Source organism: Plectropomus leopardus, chromosome 18 (assembly GCF_008729295.1).
Source record: "Plectropomus leopardus isolate mb chromosome 18, YSFRI_Pleo_2.0, whole genome shotgun sequence".
In the NCBI taxonomy this organism is placed as follows: Eukaryota; Metazoa; Chordata; class Actinopteri; order Perciformes; family Serranidae; genus Plectropomus; species Plectropomus leopardus.
The window spans coordinates 14,463,897-14,482,866 of NC_056480.1; the positions used below are offsets into that span (position 1 = coordinate 14,463,897).

Below are 18,970 nucleotides of genomic sequence, written 5' to 3' on the forward strand. Positions count from 1 at the left end.
TATACTTCAGCACGTGTAAAAAAAAAAAAAAAAAACAAACAAAAAGAAAGTTAATTTGCCGGACCAATTACTGCCTGGTTTGCTTTGTCAAGAGGCAGACCATTACTTAAAATTGATTATCTGTATCACCTTAATTTAGGAGTTTTACTCATGAAAAAACGAGGAAAAAAATGTCCATTTTCACTTCATTGGCTTTCTGTCCAAGCTACTTTTCTTTGATGTTCCCTAACTCGTGCAGACACACACAAACACGCATGCACAGAGATGCGCCCAAAGACATATCCACCCACACTCTCACTCATAACACACCCATGCTTCTGAGTCCTAACTGGTGCACAAACACAAATAAATGGTAGAAAAGCAGAATAGAAAATTCTGGCAAACAAGAATTAAATATGCAGACTGCACTCTCCCCACCTCAGGATACTGGAGGAAACTGTGAAAGCGTGTGCGTATTCACTTATGCCTATGTGCATTATAAATTTGTGATTGTGAGTGAATGCATATGAAACAAACAGAGGATGTTGGATGAAAGATTTCACTTGAAGATCCTTTAGATAAATCAGGAGGTTGGCGCATTTGGCCGTCATGTTCTGAACATCAGGGTTGAAAGTTGCAGCTCATACTTAACATACATAATGTGTGTCTATGTGTGTATAGTGAATTTTCTCTAAAAACTCAAACTGGAGTTGTTTCATTTCATGATTATTGTTTTTCCAGTATTTCAGGAAAAAAAACCATTTTTTTTAGTGACTGCATTTTAAGTCCAAATTACTGCAGTCCGGATAAGTATGCGTATGTACGTGTGTGTGTGTGTGTGTGTGTGTGTGTGTGTGTGTGTGTGTGTGTGTCTCTGTATACTAAATGTTTGTTCATGACTCCCCATCGGACCAGATGGAAGACGAGGCTTGAATCCAGCAGCAAAGAGATCAACAAATCAAACAAGCATGTAGATTTCTACGCCAAATTAAGTCGAAGTAACAAAGAAAATTGTTTTGGAAAGTCAACCACATCAAATTCATTAAACACTTTCATATCTCTTTGCTACCCCATGTTTCCAGTCCCACTTGAATTTGATGTGATCCCATTCAGGCAATCCCAGGAGTGTCCCTACACGCCTCCAGAGCCACGTCACAAAACATCAGAGGAGTGGAGGGAAAAATGAAATAATAAATAGAACATAACACAGCAACCAATATCCCATCAAAGGAGCGGCTGAGGATATTAATATCGACACTGAATGGAAAATGAGGCACTTAGACATACAAATCGCGTCGGCACATTTGCATAAAAACAAGATTAGCATATGCACCGACAGGGAAGAAAATTGTTCCTTTTTTATATGTCTTGCACCAGTAAACACTGACTGACTCCTTACTGAAATGTGAAAGCATATGTGTACATTTAATATACTCAACGACATATACTTCATGGAGAAATCACACAAACTTACAGAGATGTACAGAAAAAAATGAGAGCAGACCGAATTGCTCTTTAAGTATAATGCCATTTAAATATCACTTAAATGCCAATTGACAGAGCCAAAACAACAGTAACACCTTAAGCCTGCACACAAACAATAAAAACTAGACATTAACATCACAACACTTTTACAGCCTGTGTTTGTGGATGCAGGGATACCTTCAATGTAAGTACAAACAAACACAAAATGTATGTTTCCATAAAAATACTCAGAATATGACACCATACAAGGTTTGGTCTAATTTAAACGCAGCGGCGGCATCACAATGGGATACACTTGCTGCCACACCCACTGGTGCCCTCTGGCAAAGACAATAGGAGGCCAACATTACTGTCTTAAAACAGCTGTGGCGTGCTCATTGTTGAAAGGTTGACTGAAAGGAGTGGTATCTTTTAATACTAAAAAACATGAAGCATTGGTACCAACCATGTTAGCTTAGCTTTTTGGAAAGGGGGTGAAATAATACTCCAAATTTGGCTTGACCTCTCACCTCTAGATTTCTGAATGAAGAAAGGTTCTTTCAGTACCTACAAGTATCTGCGTAACTTTAGAAGGCTTGTTTCAAGTGCATTATTTGTTCCTAATAATCACTGTAATTCTTCAAATTAAAGCCGAATGTCTTTTAAGGAAAGGACAACCAGTCTATTTGAAGATCAATGAATCGTCTAACAAGTATATGCAGATATATAACACATTAAATAAGGACTGCTTTGAAACCCAAAATGTTAACTGTGCCCCCATTATTCTGTACAGAATATAATTACAATCATATGATTACTACCATTAGTTGTAAAAAACGAGACTAAAGGATATCAGTATGCTACCCCTTAACCTTCATACTGATATAGTTTTCAGGTAGTCTTTACTTTAAAAGCATAATTGAATTCCTGAAATTCAGTTATGGCTTTTGGTTTTGGTGTGCCACCCCAAGATTTTCAGTGGCCCCGTCTAGCCACCCTTTATAAAAACTTTCTAGGGGCGCCTCTCTTTGAATGTAGATACATTTTTAGTAATGCCTATAGAACCCTATGGATGCCGCTCCCTATATAAATGTTCATCCAGTGCCTTTTACACAAGAGAGGCCTTGTCAAATGATGGGGTTCTATAAACTAAACGGCTAAAGCTCAATGACTACACCCCGTGCTGTGACTCTGACATTTAGACAGTCGTAGCCCCACTTTTGCTTTGAGTTATATATCTCCAGAGAAGTTATGAGACCTGACTTTTCATTTAATAGTCCGTCCTCAAAAGCATCACTGTCATTATTAGTGGCTGTATATGGAGGACATTGGTGCCATTTTCCTGAGATGTACTCTCTTAGGTATCACTGGGATCATAGAGGTTAGTCTAGAGAGTATCACACTGTCTGCCAAACAGAATACAGGGCCATGCTTTCTCCCTCTCTAGTCTAGGGACAATGCAGGCTTTTCTGCTATGTTCCTTGGACAGGCCCACAGTCAGTTCCCAATGGCTGCCATAGTCACGAAGCCAGGGCATCAGCGATCACTCTCTTTGTCACATTATGGTGCAGAGATCTGCTGGTGGAGTGGATGGTCTGCTATCATATCAGGCTCAGACATGATTCCCTTGATTCTTCTGAGTAGCCAGCAAGATTGATCTTACAAAGACTCTCTCTTGTTACAAAGAGAACACTAAAAAGATCCATTGTGTCCTTTTTGTCTAGACATTAATCAAGCCAAACATGTCAACTGTAGCTAGTTTTGGCTTGGCCCATGTTGGTAAAATCACCACTGATGAGGCTGTTCATCTCCCTTGCAAAGCTTTCACATGCAATTCATTAAGTGACAGGGAGGTGAAAGGGAGGTCTTGTCTGATTCAGGCTTTGACAAGTTCAGACCAACAAAAATATCCCAAGGCAAGATTTTGCACAATTTCAATGTTTTTTTTTTTATCTGTAGGGATATTCCTCCTGCCCAGTGACAAAAACCATGCATGTGGACAGGCAATGCAAGATCCTTGTTCTAAAAAGGATGCTACATCATTTAAGCATTGTACTCCTATAACACTGTTGACTTAAAATGGAAGGATAAAAAAATCAAACCAGGAGCAATGAACCTCATTCACTAATATGCGCGTAGAAACGTTCTTACTCTGCGTCTAATATAAGTGCACATGCAAAACTACCGTCTGATTCATGACAAATGTGCACCAGCTAATTTTGTTCTTACCACTGTGCATATTTTGGTGAATCAGAATCATTCTTAACTGGCAGGCTCCTGCCCACTGTCTGCAATCAGCATACGACCATGGCCCCATTTCTCTATATAAGGAAATACATTTGCAGCAAGTTGATAATATGCACATGTTCAGGCCACACACACCCCAGTGTTGAACCATCAGTGAGCGTCTGCAAACATGTTGGGCTCTTTACTGCAGGAGTGGACTGCAGTCTCTTATATCAAGGTTGAATATGATGCAGATCTGAATGATCTTAAAATAAAAATGTAATGGCACTAAAATTGGTGAGAGTAGCCATAATTACACACAAATTAAATTCTCATATAGTCCACTGTAAGCTGGACAGGAACACTTGGATTGAATATTTAAATTATGACAACAATTGATGAAGAAGAAAGGCTGAAGATAAAATAAATTCTAAATGCAGTATTAATAAGCTCTGCATTTGGTTAAAAGGTGCATGTTTACATATTCCGAGACAGACAGGCTTTCATCATTTGTACGTAAGCATGGTCTGAGGCAGTTTTAAATTTGTTCGCAGAGTACAAAAAAATTCAGTTTAAAAAAACATTGCTGAATCCTACATTTCTACTATAACATTCGCACACATGGTTTAAGCACTAATTTGTGTGTACACACTGAATGCGTGAATGCGGCCCACTATTTTTTTTTATTCCATGCATTTTTCATGTCAAAACCTTGTGTCTACATTATCCATAATGCAACTAAATCAGCATCGGTTCAGCTGGAGATCCGGTTGTGCTATGCTAGTGAGTAATATAGTTTCCAGCTGCTGAATGTCTCATTGCCATCAGATTTTTTTTCCTTCATTCTCAAACTTGGAGTCTTCTGCTTCAACTGAAGCTGCCTCAAGTGACATCATTTAAGTCAATTTATCAGACTTTGCACCACTCTCTCTGGAGCAACACAGGTGCGCCCCAAGATTTGTTGAGTTTGATGTGTGAAAATGGTGGAGTTCCCCTTTAAGAGGTTGCGACTAAAAAGCCTCACACTCTTCCTCAAGTGTGGTAATAAAACTGAAAAACGACTTTGCTACCTTTGCTGGTCTGCAGGCTAAAGACTGCTAATATAGCAGGAGGGGCTAGGAGGTTTGCTGCACCACTTGATCATTCATCAACTGTGGCTTTACCAAGCAGCACTGAATTTTTGTCATCCTCTGGTTGGGGACTTAGCATAAGAAGTGGATTAGGGGAGGGACGGAGACCAGGCAGAAGGGAGCCAGTGCCATACAGAACTTCACTTCAATTGCAATCAGGGCAATCAATCAAACCCGAGCAGGACAGGCAGTACTTCACAATTTCATCTAGTAAAGACCTACATCGGCAATCAAACGGGAGCAGGGCTGACATAATTCAGGATGAGCGGTACACAAGTTCCCTCAGTGAACTGATCTGGCTTGATTGCGTTGTGTATTGCAGAGGGGAAAAATGGATGAGGTGCTCTTCATTCTGCTCCTGCCTTTTTGTAGCAAGCAGATAGGGTTGGATACACTCTCTCTGATTGGCAGAGCATGTATGCAAATGAAAATTGTATTTGATTGGTTAAATATATCTTGGAACTGCCACTGCATCTAAAATGAAAAGCTCTAATTCCTCTGAAATTGAAGCAAAAGCTGCAGCAGCTCTTGTTATCATTTTGAATGTTTTCTATGCTTATCACTGTATAACACAGGTTTAATTTACAATCAATAATTTCCATCTTTGTATATCTAACTTTCCATATTAAATTACATCTATAGATAAATTACATTTATCTATTATATCTTCAGAAGTTAATCTTCTAAGTATGCAGTTAGATGTTTTTTTTTCATTTTTCAAAAACTAATCTATCTGAACAGACATAAGAAGACATTGATATATAGATCATAGATATAGACAAGACAAGGAAAGGGAGAACAATACTCAGAGGACAGTGAAAGATGAGAGCTAAAGATAGAGAATCCAGGAAGTATGAACTTCAGAGCTATAGCAGGTCTAATAGACTTGCTGACATCGAACTTAAGTGTCACGTCAGTCTGTCTCTCTCTCTCTCTTTCCCCCATTCTCTCTCTTACTCAGCTGGCTCATAGTGTGAACTGAAATGACGAAGTGACATTCTCATTTTGTAGGTTTCTTTTCTGCTCCACCATGGTTAGATTATGTTTCGGCTGAGCAGATCCCACATGATGTGTTTGAGTGTGTGTGTGTGCTCATACCGCCTACCTTCCTCAAAAGTGACAGAGTTTCACACTGTCATTATTTTCTTCAGTTTCACAGCTTTCTTAACACATTGCAAATAGATAAGTAAATGCTGCACAACTGAGTGAGGTGCTAAGTAGAGAGCTTATGGTCAAAAGCTGCAGTTAGTCAAATTTTACATTAACAAAACAAAACAAAAAACAGAGGCCTGCAATGCAGTCTGCAAATATCTGTAGGTAATTGGTCATCATTTTTGCAACACGTCTAAACTTTGTCATTTATTTTCTCGACTTTTTAATCCCTACATGTGGTCACAAAAGCCAGGGGCATATCCCAGCATGCACTGCAGGGAAGCAGGTATCATGGATGGCATCAAACAAACTGCACATAAACAAAGACTGAGCCCTCATCATTATTTCTGGAAAAAATAGTACTAGTGCTGAAAGGCAGCCAATGAAAAGTTGGGTAAAAGTACCTGAGCCTGTGATCCCAGGTTCACCTGGACATGAGGCGGTGTTGTTGCACATGCGCGTTTCCCGCAGGGCTCCGCTGCACAGTGTCCCATAGGGAGAAGAAACGCAAGATCGTGTCCTCACTTGCCAGCCTTGCCCACATGTGAGAGAACACACGCTCCACTGTGACCACTCCTCTGCAGCAGGGTCACCTGAGAGCAAGATGGAGGTAGACAGAGCCAGAGTTATGCTCAATGGTTGCAGTTTCATGTTACTAATGTTTCTACAGGTTAGAATGCAAGAATGCAAAAGATCAACAAGAACGCCGTTATTATTTGTAGCATGAGCACAGCTTTTTGACCAAGAGCAAATAAAACCAACTGCATGCTTTGAAACATGCTCATAAACGACGGCTAATGTGATACAACACGTTTCTCTACATGTTCAGGTTCATGTGACGACCGTCTCCTAATCATAAACATATTCAGCTGTTTACAGAGTTGCAATAAATGGCCTACACTGATGTATCATGGGAGTCATGCAGTAAAAAGCCACAACAAAGAAGCCAGACTTACAGGGAAGTGTTAATGTGGATGATGACAATTCATCGGTACATTTTCACTTCCAATTTCCCTGCTACTGAGCGCATTAGCACATGTTTGCTTTATTGATTCCTGTCTCTGCTCTTTATTTACTGAAATAAAATGAAAATTCCCTCTGATAACTGTGACACCATTGTAATATCACTTCAATAAAAAAAAAATCACATTAATCGTAATCCATACAATTGTCAAGTGAAAAGCCTGGGACTATCTGACAGATGAAGAGAGGGCTTTGTGGTTACAATAACCAGAGAGACTTTATGTAGTTATAGGAACATTTTTTCCTCCTCCGTGTGTAGAAGCAGGGTGTTCACAGGTATCAGACACCTACATTTAACTTTTTAAGAGCTTGTCAAGACCATTTTTCAAACGTGTTCAAGACAGACTTTTAGAGAGAGATCATGTTTTTCTTATAAAACCATAGCAGGTGAATACAAGGGTAAGCAGTATATACATGTATACCTACCTGTGCAGAGGTAGGTTTTATGTAGGAATATAGTTACAAGAGTTAGTTAGGTTAATCTACATTTTGCCAACAGGTGAGGGCAAGTATAAAGTCGAAAGATAGTAGATATTTACACTATTGAATTTAAGACATTTTAAGGACCTGCAGACATCCAGGGAAGAAGGTAAGAGAGTCCAAGGTCATCATATGTCTGATATTAGATTATACTGCTTTATGGTAGATTTTAATAATGTATAATTATGACACTGCATGGCTTGTGATACTACATCAATATGTGATATATGATATTTCTGCATACGATGTAAGTATGGGAGCTATGTGATGTGATTTAAGCCCCTTAATGTGAATAAACCTTGACTGAATATTCATAAGGAAGATGATCCCGTTCAAATTCAGAAATATGAAAACTAAAGACAAAGACAATGTCTTCAAATGTTCATATAGTGGCACAGATTGTGTGCTCAGAAATCTTTTTGGGTGATTTTGAGTTCTCCAGGCAGCTGTAGAGATAGTCCTATTGTTCCCTCTGAGTTTCGCCCTTGAAAGCAAAAAAAAAAAAAGAGTGTTAAGTCATCCCGCTTCTCTCTTTCTAAATTGTTTATGAGCGCCGTGTCCTTTGATTGAGGCGTCATCACATGGCAAAGAAGGAAATCAAATTAATTGCATGTCCGTTAATCGCATTACATCTTCATTAACATGCCGTGAGTCAGGGCTTACGCTCATCACACATGCCTGGAGGAACGGAAGAATGGGGAGAAGTGAGGAGGGAGGGGGGCAGAGGAGAAGGACAAGACAGAGCCAGGGGTTTCCCTTGCGGTAGGGACTCCCTCCACCACACAGTGGGTAACTGTGAATATGTGTCTATGAGCACAAATTAGTATATGACCTATTCTTGTGTGGTCAGAGTAGCCAACATGTAATGTCATGTATGTATAGGGCACATTACTCTGGATATATACATGTGACATCCTTGATATGTTTAATGCATCATAACATGAATAATTCAATTTTCCCTCTCAATCCTATTAATTATGTAAGTTTTTAAAGCCACACACACTTATAAGTTCACACTTTCACATATTCACACGTGAATGAATGAACTATGGTAGCTGGCTGCCCTGGAGTGCAGCCAATGTATAATAATTATTTATAAGGGACTTTTTATTTTTAGTTACGCACACATCCTGTAAATGTCAAGTTGGCTTCATTTGTTCCAGGCTGTAGACACATCACACTACTCACCAGTTTGTGCCTGAAACACACCTGGCTGGTCAGCTGATCGAGGTCTCTGGGTCTTCACCTTCAGATCATCATCATCATATGGGTCTGAAAAAGACAAAAGACAAAAACTTCATTTTAATTTCCCATTTCTTCCTCATATTTATTTGAAATATGACATATGAAATCCAGCGAGAGGCTAAATGTGTAAGGTTATAAAACGTCATACGCACACATGCACTTGTGCCACAGCATGCAGAAACTTGGTTTTCAAGTTGTAGTAAATAAGTGCTCATCAGCATCCATATCCACTTTGTACATTCAGAGGAGTCAGAAAAAGTACATCTTTTAGTACATCCAAAACACGACTCTGGCAAAATAAAACTACAAACGCCTACATTTCCTTGGCTTGCTCCTTGTAGCTGAATATTTAAAGAACACGCTGATACATTTCAGCACACATCGTGCAGATACAGATAACAGAATGTCAAGTCTGCAGTATAATCTCAGAAAATAAGGAGGAAGTCTATTCTGACTGTCTCATTAGCTTAGAGGCAAAACACGAAATGTCAATAAAAATATACATATTGAAATGCAATGTGAAGTAAGTTAGCAAAGTAAGCAGGATATAAAAAAAAAAAGAAGAAGTTTTGGCTGGGTTATGAAACATAAATAATACATGCAGCGACACTGGAGAAAAGCCTGGATCTGATATACATCGAATAAATGTTGAGCATTTGTGGAAACAGAACGATTGCCTAGAGAGAAAGTATGGAGAAAGCGAAATCATGCAACATATCTAAGTCGCTTTTATCTCAATTGGTACAAACATACGGAGGCATGAGCGCAGTCTGTTCTGATCTGTGCAAATGGATTTGTAGGCTTAGTTTCAGCAACACAAGACTTAATCAACTCCCTCGGCAGGGGAAACAATCTTTGATTTAGCAGATCTTTTTTCACTTGGGTACTTCTTGCCCCATGGGATTTTTTGCAGAGGTTGCATTTGTGCCAAGAAGCTGAGACATACGGCATATCTAAGGTACATTATCCACATGGAATGTGATTGTGTGTGTGTGTGTGTGTGTGTGTGTGTGTGTGTGTTTTAGATTACAGAGTGCAAAAGTGATTGACACTAAAATGTCCTTACATTTGCATCTATCAAGGAGTTGGCCTGGGGAAGACTGCAAACGTGAACGCAAAGCAGATCCTCCCATGTTCCAATGAACACACATACTCACAACAAAAGCAAGCAATTTGCTCAAATGCCCAATTCAACTAGCCCTCTTATTTGGCCTTTTACAGAAACAAGTGGGGGCAAAGGACTTTTTTTTTTAAATCCCCCAGCTTGCTCTTTCATTCATAGCAGTACCTAACCCTTCCATTTCCTTGTTTCATGCATTGCTCTCAGCAGAAACACTTATGCTTAAAGGCCAAAGTAAAATATTTTACCACAGGAACATGTAATAATTTTGTTTGTGTGCTATCTAGATAGCATCTGCAGCTGGCTACAGCCACAGGTAAAATAAATATCTAATATGTCCGTGTGTGGGGCTTTTTTGTAGCTTTGCTTCGTGTCAAGATAAACTGAAATTAGCAAATGGTGCAAGAGCACTCTGACAGTATTTTAGAAGGCAATAAAGAGATTTCAATTTTGCCTCATTGCTTAAAAAAGACTGAATACTGTTGCATTTAAAGTGACTATTAAATTGAGAGTAGAGATGCACATGCCAACAGCCCTGGGATTTACTAGTTTTTATCAACCGCACTCAGGTCAGCACACAGTACAAACTCCCACTTGCTTGGCTGCAGATTTTACTGTAATATCTTACACCAGAAAAATTAAACCTTGTGCCAGAATATACTGCTCCAACATATTTGTGGCTTGCATTTCCACAGTCCCTGGCTTGATGCTACACTACACTTTACTATCATCTCCACCACATAACACTACTCATCCTCCTAACCCATCAATATTCATAAAGCAGAAAATGGTACAAACAAAACTTGTGTTCAACTTATGCAAAACGTGAACTTTTAACCTACCGTACTGCTTTTCCTTGAATCTTTTTCCTCTAATTGGCCTGATTGGAGGGATAGTACTATTGCTGATTACTAACACCCCCCCCCGAAACAGCAATCATCTAACCACTGCTCAGCAACTGTAACTAGGCACAGAGCACCTGTCGAGCTTTAAACATATCTCTATATCTCTGTATGCTAAAGCTACATGCATGGGGCTATATAGTGAGAGCAAAACGGTTTCTTAAATGCACATGAAGGTATGACCAAATCACTAGCTTAACCTACAGCAGGACATGAACATTTAGTATTTTAGCTTTATCAACCATATGCATGTTTGAGACCTCTTTACCGAGTTCTCATTTTAACACATATCATCTTGAAACAATAAAATATCAGCTTGATAGAGTTTTCAAATAACTCAAACAGCTTAAACACCATCAATGACATGAACAAACGCTAGCTTGCAACAGCAGAAACAGTCATTTCAGCCAGTGTAACCTGTGTGATAGTTTCCCTCTCTGCCTTGTGTTATGGGTTGGCGTAATAATGCGACAGAAAGCAGCACTGAGTCTCTGGCTCTTTACTGTGGTACAAACAGAATCCAGAAAATCAGCATGATAGCATCATGATAAACACTTTTTTTTTAAACATTTGACAGCTACCATAGCTTAACTTGCTAAATATATATAACCAACAAAAACATTAATCATAAAAATATTTCTATACCCGCGTTACAAACAGAATCCAAACAGGCATCAATGAGCTGTGTGTGTGCAGTGGCGGCGGCTGAGCTCATACCTCCAGATAAGAAACAAAACGGAGACATCAAACCGTGAAAGCGAAACCATTAGTCCAACCGTTAGTGCTAACTTAGCATGCTAGCGTTAGCTCTCTCGTCACGCAACTAAACTCAATAAAACTTAAATTAACGAACACAAAACTTAACAGGACTCTCCTGAGACTAACCGGAAGTTACACAAGACAAGTTACGACGGTTTTGTCACGTTAAAATCATAAATACTAAATTATAAACTTATTTTAGCGGAACTCGGCTTAATGACGACTCACCTCCAGCCATACAGGAAAAGCTTTGACCGGAGCGCGCACGGACGTGCTTACGTCATTACACTGGACGCCGTCAGTCACACGCACAACTCATAGTACACACAGGTAGGAGATTAAAAAAAAAAAAAAAAAACAATCACAGGATCTGACAAAAAAGGGGGGGTGATTTGGTGAAATTCACAGTGTTAATATTCATCTGCTACACCAACAAACACAGCTGTTGTGAGTTGAAATAAAAAGCTTGTGTATGTGTGAGATTAAAGATCTACTGTTTAAAGCGGTAATTTTGGCATTATTACCTTTGTAAACTTCATATGTACTGTGCTAATGGATGACAAGACAGGGACTGCCCATTGTTCCTATACAATATTGTTGGTTAGCAACCAAAGGCTAATTCATGCTTTATTTTGCTGCTGGGAAGAAAAAGCAAGGATCAGTTAAAAAAAAATAAAAAAAAAAAATAAAAAACTGGCGTTGGTGGCTCAAATGTTGGTGAAAAACTGAAACTAACTGCTGAGAGTGTGATGATATGGGACTTCAAAGCAATTTGTATTTGATTTGAGATAACAGGTTGTTAGACAAATTGGCTTTTGGTCCATTTATCAGATGAATGAGACTTCCAAATTTGTGTCAAAAAGTGTCAATTCCAAGTTCTCTTTATCCTTTTTAAATGCCACCTGCTGTTCATGTCTGCTAACAGGTGCCACCAAGCTAGCAATGCAACACATTTTCTTAGCAAAACATGTGCTGCTAATATCACCCTGCTGATCCACTGAAGAGAGTTTTGTGAGTCTAAGGTCTGACTGCCTACTGAAAGGATTTGTGACTAATGGAAATCAATGACACACAAGTTACCACAAACTTCTACAAGATAACACAAAGTTTCTGAATTTCACTTTTAAACATTTCAGAAAATGTATTGATTTATTTTGAGGAGTGACAGAGGTAGTGCTGGTCCCGATCTGGGAATTTCTGAGTCATTTTCTGGCAGAATCGGGCACACATTAAGCCCAGTGTGTGGGTGTATATTCTGCACTCCTGTGCTTCTGAGACACAGAGGTCAGCGATGCAGGATAGAGCCGTAATGTCTCACATAAACTGACCAGCGAGGACTACTTTTCTCTCTTTATTTCTCCCTCTCGGTCTCTGTTTCACTTTGTTTCCCTCTCCGCTAGGTCTACGACACAGAAGAGGATTTCCATGGACACTGGTGTGGAGTCCAGCTCAATCGAAAGTGAAGATCAATATGGGTAAACCCCTTGAGAGTACTGACCTTTTCAAACCCCACTATATAGTTTAATGTTCTGGACCGCACTTTAATGGACACATCATCGCACACTTGATCAAATCTTCTTGCCCTCTCTCATCCCTACTTTTTTCACCCATTTCTGCTGCTCCTTCATCTCCAGGGGAATCTATTTTCCATCTATAGCTGGCAGTATCACTTCCAATCGTGTGCAGGGTCGATCATCCTGTGATTGGTCAGGAGTAGAGGTGGAGATTTGATATTTTACTTGTAGTAGTGCTGATGCTTTAGTGTCATCTGACAGAAGTATAGGTGAAGTGAAATCGGTTTTAAGGCTGCTTGTGGCTCTTGTTGCCGCGGTGTGTCTTGCATCATTGACCCTCAACGACCCTTGTCGGCTTTTTATCGGCTAATTCAGCATGTTGAATTGGCTCTGAAAGCCGTGGAGCCTGTCAGTGAATTACATCCAATTTCTCTGATTGGCCCTTCAGCTCAGCACATGAGAGGAAAAATGGAAGTGAAAAATGTAAATAAACAGATAAAGTTAAGAGCGAGAGGGGGTTGAAACAAACTTGTTATATGATGGGAGATTATTTTTCTTTTGCCACTAACCTCTGAACAGAATTTTTTCCTCATGGTTTATGTTGTTGTTCACAGCCTATCACTAAACATGCTTTGTTCTTTCAATATTGTGTTGTGTTGCCAATGTGCTAAGTGGTTAACCAGTGTTAGCTGGCTTACTGGCAGTTTTCCGGTTTCCCGTTTTGAATGATGAATACAGCTGACTGCCGTTTGCTGGTACGGAGGGGAATCTCTCATGCAGTTTGCTGTCGATTTGGTGTTTCTGTGCAGCTTTTGTTCGGTCATGAATTGGCAGCGTGAGGCAACACAGCAGGGGGCTTTTGTCATCTCTAGTTCTCAGATGTCAGCTTGGTGTGTCATGGCCTTTAGAATCTTGCCTTGTGAAATGTAAAGATAACCTTTGTTACCGTTACAGCGCATCATCAATATGTATGGGGACATTTGGGCAACTTATCTGAACCTGTCTTTAGATGGTTTAACAAGAACACTCAATGTTGAAAAAAAGAGATAAAACCAGAAAAAAAGAGCATCAAACCCTGTAATTATCAACACAGTTCAACTGTCTATTCTGCTCCAGGGGAATAAGATAAGATATGAAAGCATGTGATTGGCTAAGCACGTAGGTTAAATTTTGATACTTTACATATAAGTGAACAATAAAAACTTAGGAATTATTTACTAGCAAACTGACTGCTATAAAAACTAAGCAAGGACCTAGTTCAGTGTTAAAAGCACAACTAATTGTGTTTTTGTTGGCTTAACTGACAGTAAAGCCAACTAACATCTCGTAAAAGTGCAAAGTGCTAATCTGTTAAGTCTTTTAAAGAAATGTCTTATTCTATTTCCCTGTTGCCAAAAGACATTAGTATAAAATAAATTATCTGGTTTATTAGTGAAGTTTATGAAGTACTTTGCAGACTGAGTTCTTGACTAACAGCGTGATGAGATAAATGACTCATACAGTATGAACAGGTCTGCCCTGGGGCTAATGCACATTGGCTAGTCCATGTAATATACAGTACATCTGCTGTATGAAATGTCTGTTGTCAGTGTGCTCTCTCACTACATCCAGGCGCAGTCTCAATCCCTCTTTCTTTCCTTGTAGTTCTCGTACTCATACAACTAAAGTTACATCCAGTAACTGTTACTAATGCAGCGGAAACACTGGGTGCTGCTGCAACTTAATCATAGAGGATTGTGATGTTTAATTCAACTTTAGTGATATCTGCTGCTTTAAATTCAAGACAAAGCTCAGCTCGCTTGTCAGAGCAGCTTCAATCTGCATCAGCAGCTGTGGCGTTGGTAGGCTACATTACACTTGACCTATAACCAATCAGATAGTGCTGTGGGCGGGACATTGAGCAAGGCTGAAGAGGGTCGACAAACAGAAAGAGGCAGCTGAATTGGAGCCAAAGTTGCACATTTTTTGTAATATCAGATTTTAAATAATACAAAATAACTGCAAAATGTACATGTACAATCTATGATTCTGATATTGTGGCAAGCTGGCATAAATATATCAATATATGGGAAATACTGTAGTTGAATTTGGGGAAATGTGCCGAAACGGCATCACAATTCCACCAGATGTCAAAGTTTGTTGGTTATTTGTGGTAACCATTTGATTGTTTCCTTGTTGGAACCCAACTGCTAAGAATAAAGCAATGGTTGTCCAACAGTCCTCATTCAACTCTTTGCTCAAGGCCATCCTCTCTGTCTTCCAGACAAACAAACAGTTGATAAAGTAGCACGTAAAAGGACAGAGCGAGTCCCATTCACAGCCCGCTGAGCGCCATCACTCAGCAGGCAGAAGCATTTGTCTGGCTCCTCAACTAAATGCAAAGAGTGGTGGGACACCTGCGATGAACACACACGAGCATGGTGCATGAACACAGCATTTTGAGCATCTAAATACACACATTAGCGGTGAAACCAAAGCCCAAATATACCTTGATGTGACACAGACACACACTGAGATACACATAAACCTACACAATAGGAAGTAAATATGGCTGATAAATAAACGTCATGCAGTAAAGCGGTTTCAGCCCGTACAAAGCAGCAGGCTGGGGAAGGGGATTGGGGCAGAGCCAGTTAGAGCCACAGGCTCCTTTGTCAGACTGAGCTGGGATTTAAGCCTGCTGGGAAGTCTGTATGTGTGTGTGTGTGTGTTTCAGGAAAGTGCATATGGTAATATAGTAAAACAGCTGTGTTGAGTACATGGCATGCATGAAAACAATGGCATGTAATTTTTTGATGTTGACTACTGTCAGCTCTTTCAGTGTAGTGTACATGATTAAATGCACACTCTTCTTGACACGCACAATCACACACGCGCACTCACAAACACACACAGAGCTATTTCTCAGCCGTATATCAAATCTGAGCTTATAGCTCTCTGGCGCTGTCCATTTACTGTGGGGTCCATCTGGGAGAGCCCAAACTGATAGAAGCGCACCATAATGGACTTTTTATAAGCTATTGGACAGACAGACCCACTCCATCTCTCTCTCTCTCTCTCTCTCTCTCTCTCTCTCATACACTCCACTCTCTCCTCTTTCTCACTCAGCAGCAGATATGAAGAGAGAAGTTAAATCAGGTTGGTGCAGGACAGCATTTGTCTGACTATGGTGGCCCCAAGGTCATTGGTGCACCTTCAAAATGGTTTCAGAATCTAGTTTTCTCAGTCCCACAGGCTGGCTGGTTTGTTTCACACCCGCACACACACATACATACCCACATATATATACAGGGATCAACACAAGCCCTGGTATGCCTCTAACTGCCAAATTGGCTTTGTTTCATTTCACTTTCATTTTCAATCTCAAATTGCCCTTTTTCCCCGTTTTTCTTTCTCTTATTAGATATTTTTCAAACCTTCAAACTCCCACACCGCACAGTCATTCGGTCTATCGTTCTGCCCTCCACCCCCTCACCCTCTGTCTTCCACTTCAGCCTTTCTTTCTCTCAGTTCCATAACACGATGAGAATTTCGATAGATTTACAGTCCGGCAGACTCCGCGCAAAGATACGGTGCTACAATCAAAGCGCAATCAATGCAGGGATGGCCAGAACAATTCATTCAAAGCATGGCAAGCAAGATCGCCGTGATGCATTGGCCTGATCAATTACAGACAATTACACTCATGGTTTAGCATGTTTGTGCAGGAACCTCAATATAGTGTGTTTGCAATACACCAGTGTAGCAGTGTTTACAACAGAGCTAGAAGCATGTTAAATGGATCGATGTGAGATTAGCTTCAGCCCCTGGTGAACTTGTTGCAAAGCCAATGTTGATACGCTTTACATCTCCACCTCAGTCTGACACGCAGTTCAAAGGTACCGCGGTTTACTGGGCAACAACTATGTGTCCCGATTTAAACATCTTATCTGTCTGTCAGTCCAGCAGGGAAAAGTGCTCAACGTTGTCTAATTAAATAATGAAACTCCAACAAATGAAAGAATGGTCCACTAAATAGGAGTCTACAGACATGTTAACCCGATTTGTGAGGCTGTACCTGGGCACTGTGATGCTTTGAGCTAAATGCTAATGTCAGTATGCTAACATGATCACAATGACCATGCTAACATGTTGATATTTTGCATTAGAATTTTACCATGTTCACCATCTTAGTTAAGCATGTTAACATGTGGCAAATGTTAATTAGCAACAAAAACAACTTTAGCTGAAGCTGATGGGAAAGTCAATTCCAATCCCAGTTTTTGGTTATAAACCAGAGTAGTGGCCAAATTAAGCTTTTGACTTGATGATGGGGCTAGATGGAATAGGGATGAAATTGCACCACATTTCATGACTTCCACTCAACAACTATATGGATACTTTTGACCAAAAACAAAGAAACAAAAAAATCAACCTGCTGGTGAAGCTAAATGAAATATCCAAGCACCAGAGTTGAATTGGTCCTATGGCAATTATGACTATGCAAAATTTCCTGGTAATCTATCCAATAGTTGTGTGTCCAACATTTAAGTTAAGAGGCAGTAAAAACAGTAATGATATTAAACTTGGCTCTCATTGTGGTGTCTGAAATGTTCATTTGGCCTAAGGTTGAAAAAATGTTATCTCCCGAAGAGAAGCATTTAATCCTTAACACAGATTTAAGACAAAAGAGCTTAGCTGAACTCTGACAGCGCAGCCTACACTGGTTGTCACATGTCATCGCCCTCTCCCTGCCTTCATCTTGTTCCTGTCTCCTTCCCTCTGATACAAATCTATCACCTTAAAATATCTACCGTACCTGGCGTTTTACCGCTAGGTTTTTCACACAACATAAGTGATATGTATGCACATGACACAGTCACACATACAGATCGATTACTGCTTACATTTGCCTCTGCAGTGGTATGCTGTTGCCATAGCAACACCGTCATGCTGACGCCGTAGAGGAACCGAAGGGGATGCGGGTGGGGGCTTGCAGACGGGTGAAGGGAGGGAGGTGGATTATAAATCAGTGTCCAACCTTGGTCGCCAGTCCTGCATCTTACGGAGAGGTGAATAGAGTCGGCAGACGTTTGCTCTCAACTGTGGTTAGGTCTACCCGCTGTGCTGTTGCTGTGACTCTATATTTCTATTTTTTTCTTTCACCCTGTCTTTTGTCTTTGCTTAGTTGTTTTGTCTCTTTGTTGTTTCTTTTATGCTTTGTTCTTTTGTATTTTTTTCCTTCTTTTTGTAGCCTATTTCTTGATTTATTCCTTATTGAAGTCTTAATTCTTATTTGTTTTTTTAAATTGCTTTTCTTTCATTTTTATTTTTGTCTTTCTTTTTCTTATGACAACTTTTATGCTTGTGATTTTTTCCCCCAAAAGTTTCTGTCTTGAATGCTGATATAACAACAAAAGAAGGTCTTTTGACTTGTATTTATTGCCTTTGTGTTCAGCATCTACATTAACTGCATCTTATGTATGAGCAAATTTGTTTAACACTGGCCATGTATGTTCTTTTCTGGTAATCATCAAAAAAAGGTGCATCCTGCTGTAAAATAACTGTTCTCAGTCTATGTCTATGGCAGAAAATTAGCCACATCTGCAAACACCATAAACACACACTCAAACACACAAACTGCATTTGCATGGGCACTTAGCTCCCAGGCCAAAGCAACCCAGAGCACAGGTGTTTTTTTATGAAGCACAAGAGAGTGGTATGAGAGGAGTCTAGTATCCAGACTTTTGTAGCAAGGGCAGAAGAAATGATACTTGGGCGCTGACTCTCGCCCTCAGCCTCTCTCCTGAGTATACAAACACTCACACACCACTTACCTCTACTCTTTCAACTACCTTTCATCAGACGGGGTCAGCGCAGCAGGACAGGGGGGCAATCTTAGGGGCCTTGCACGCTCACTGCACACAGAAATGCAGCCCAACACTATTGCTCCCATACACACAAAGTCATTCACAGACATGCTTAGTTTGGCTTGGC

At 40.0% G+C, this 18,970-nt stretch overlaps 1 protein-coding gene across 1 annotated transcript in view; it reads right to left on the reverse strand.

Annotated features, from left to right (window-relative positions):
• The window catches only part of adgrb2 (adhesion G protein-coupled receptor B2), a 243,880-nt gene that overhangs the window by 114,431 nt on the left and 110,479 nt on the right, over positions 1 to 18,970 (reverse strand). The window contains exons 3-4 of the mRNA XM_042506819.1: positions 8,643 to 8,726; positions 6,356 to 6,544 (exon numbers count right to left, since the gene is read on the reverse strand). Of these exons, the coding sequence (XP_042362753.1) occupies positions 6,356 to 6,544; positions 8,643 to 8,726 (273 nt within the window). The remainder of the gene's footprint in view (positions 1 to 6,355; positions 6,545 to 8,642; positions 8,727 to 18,970) is intronic.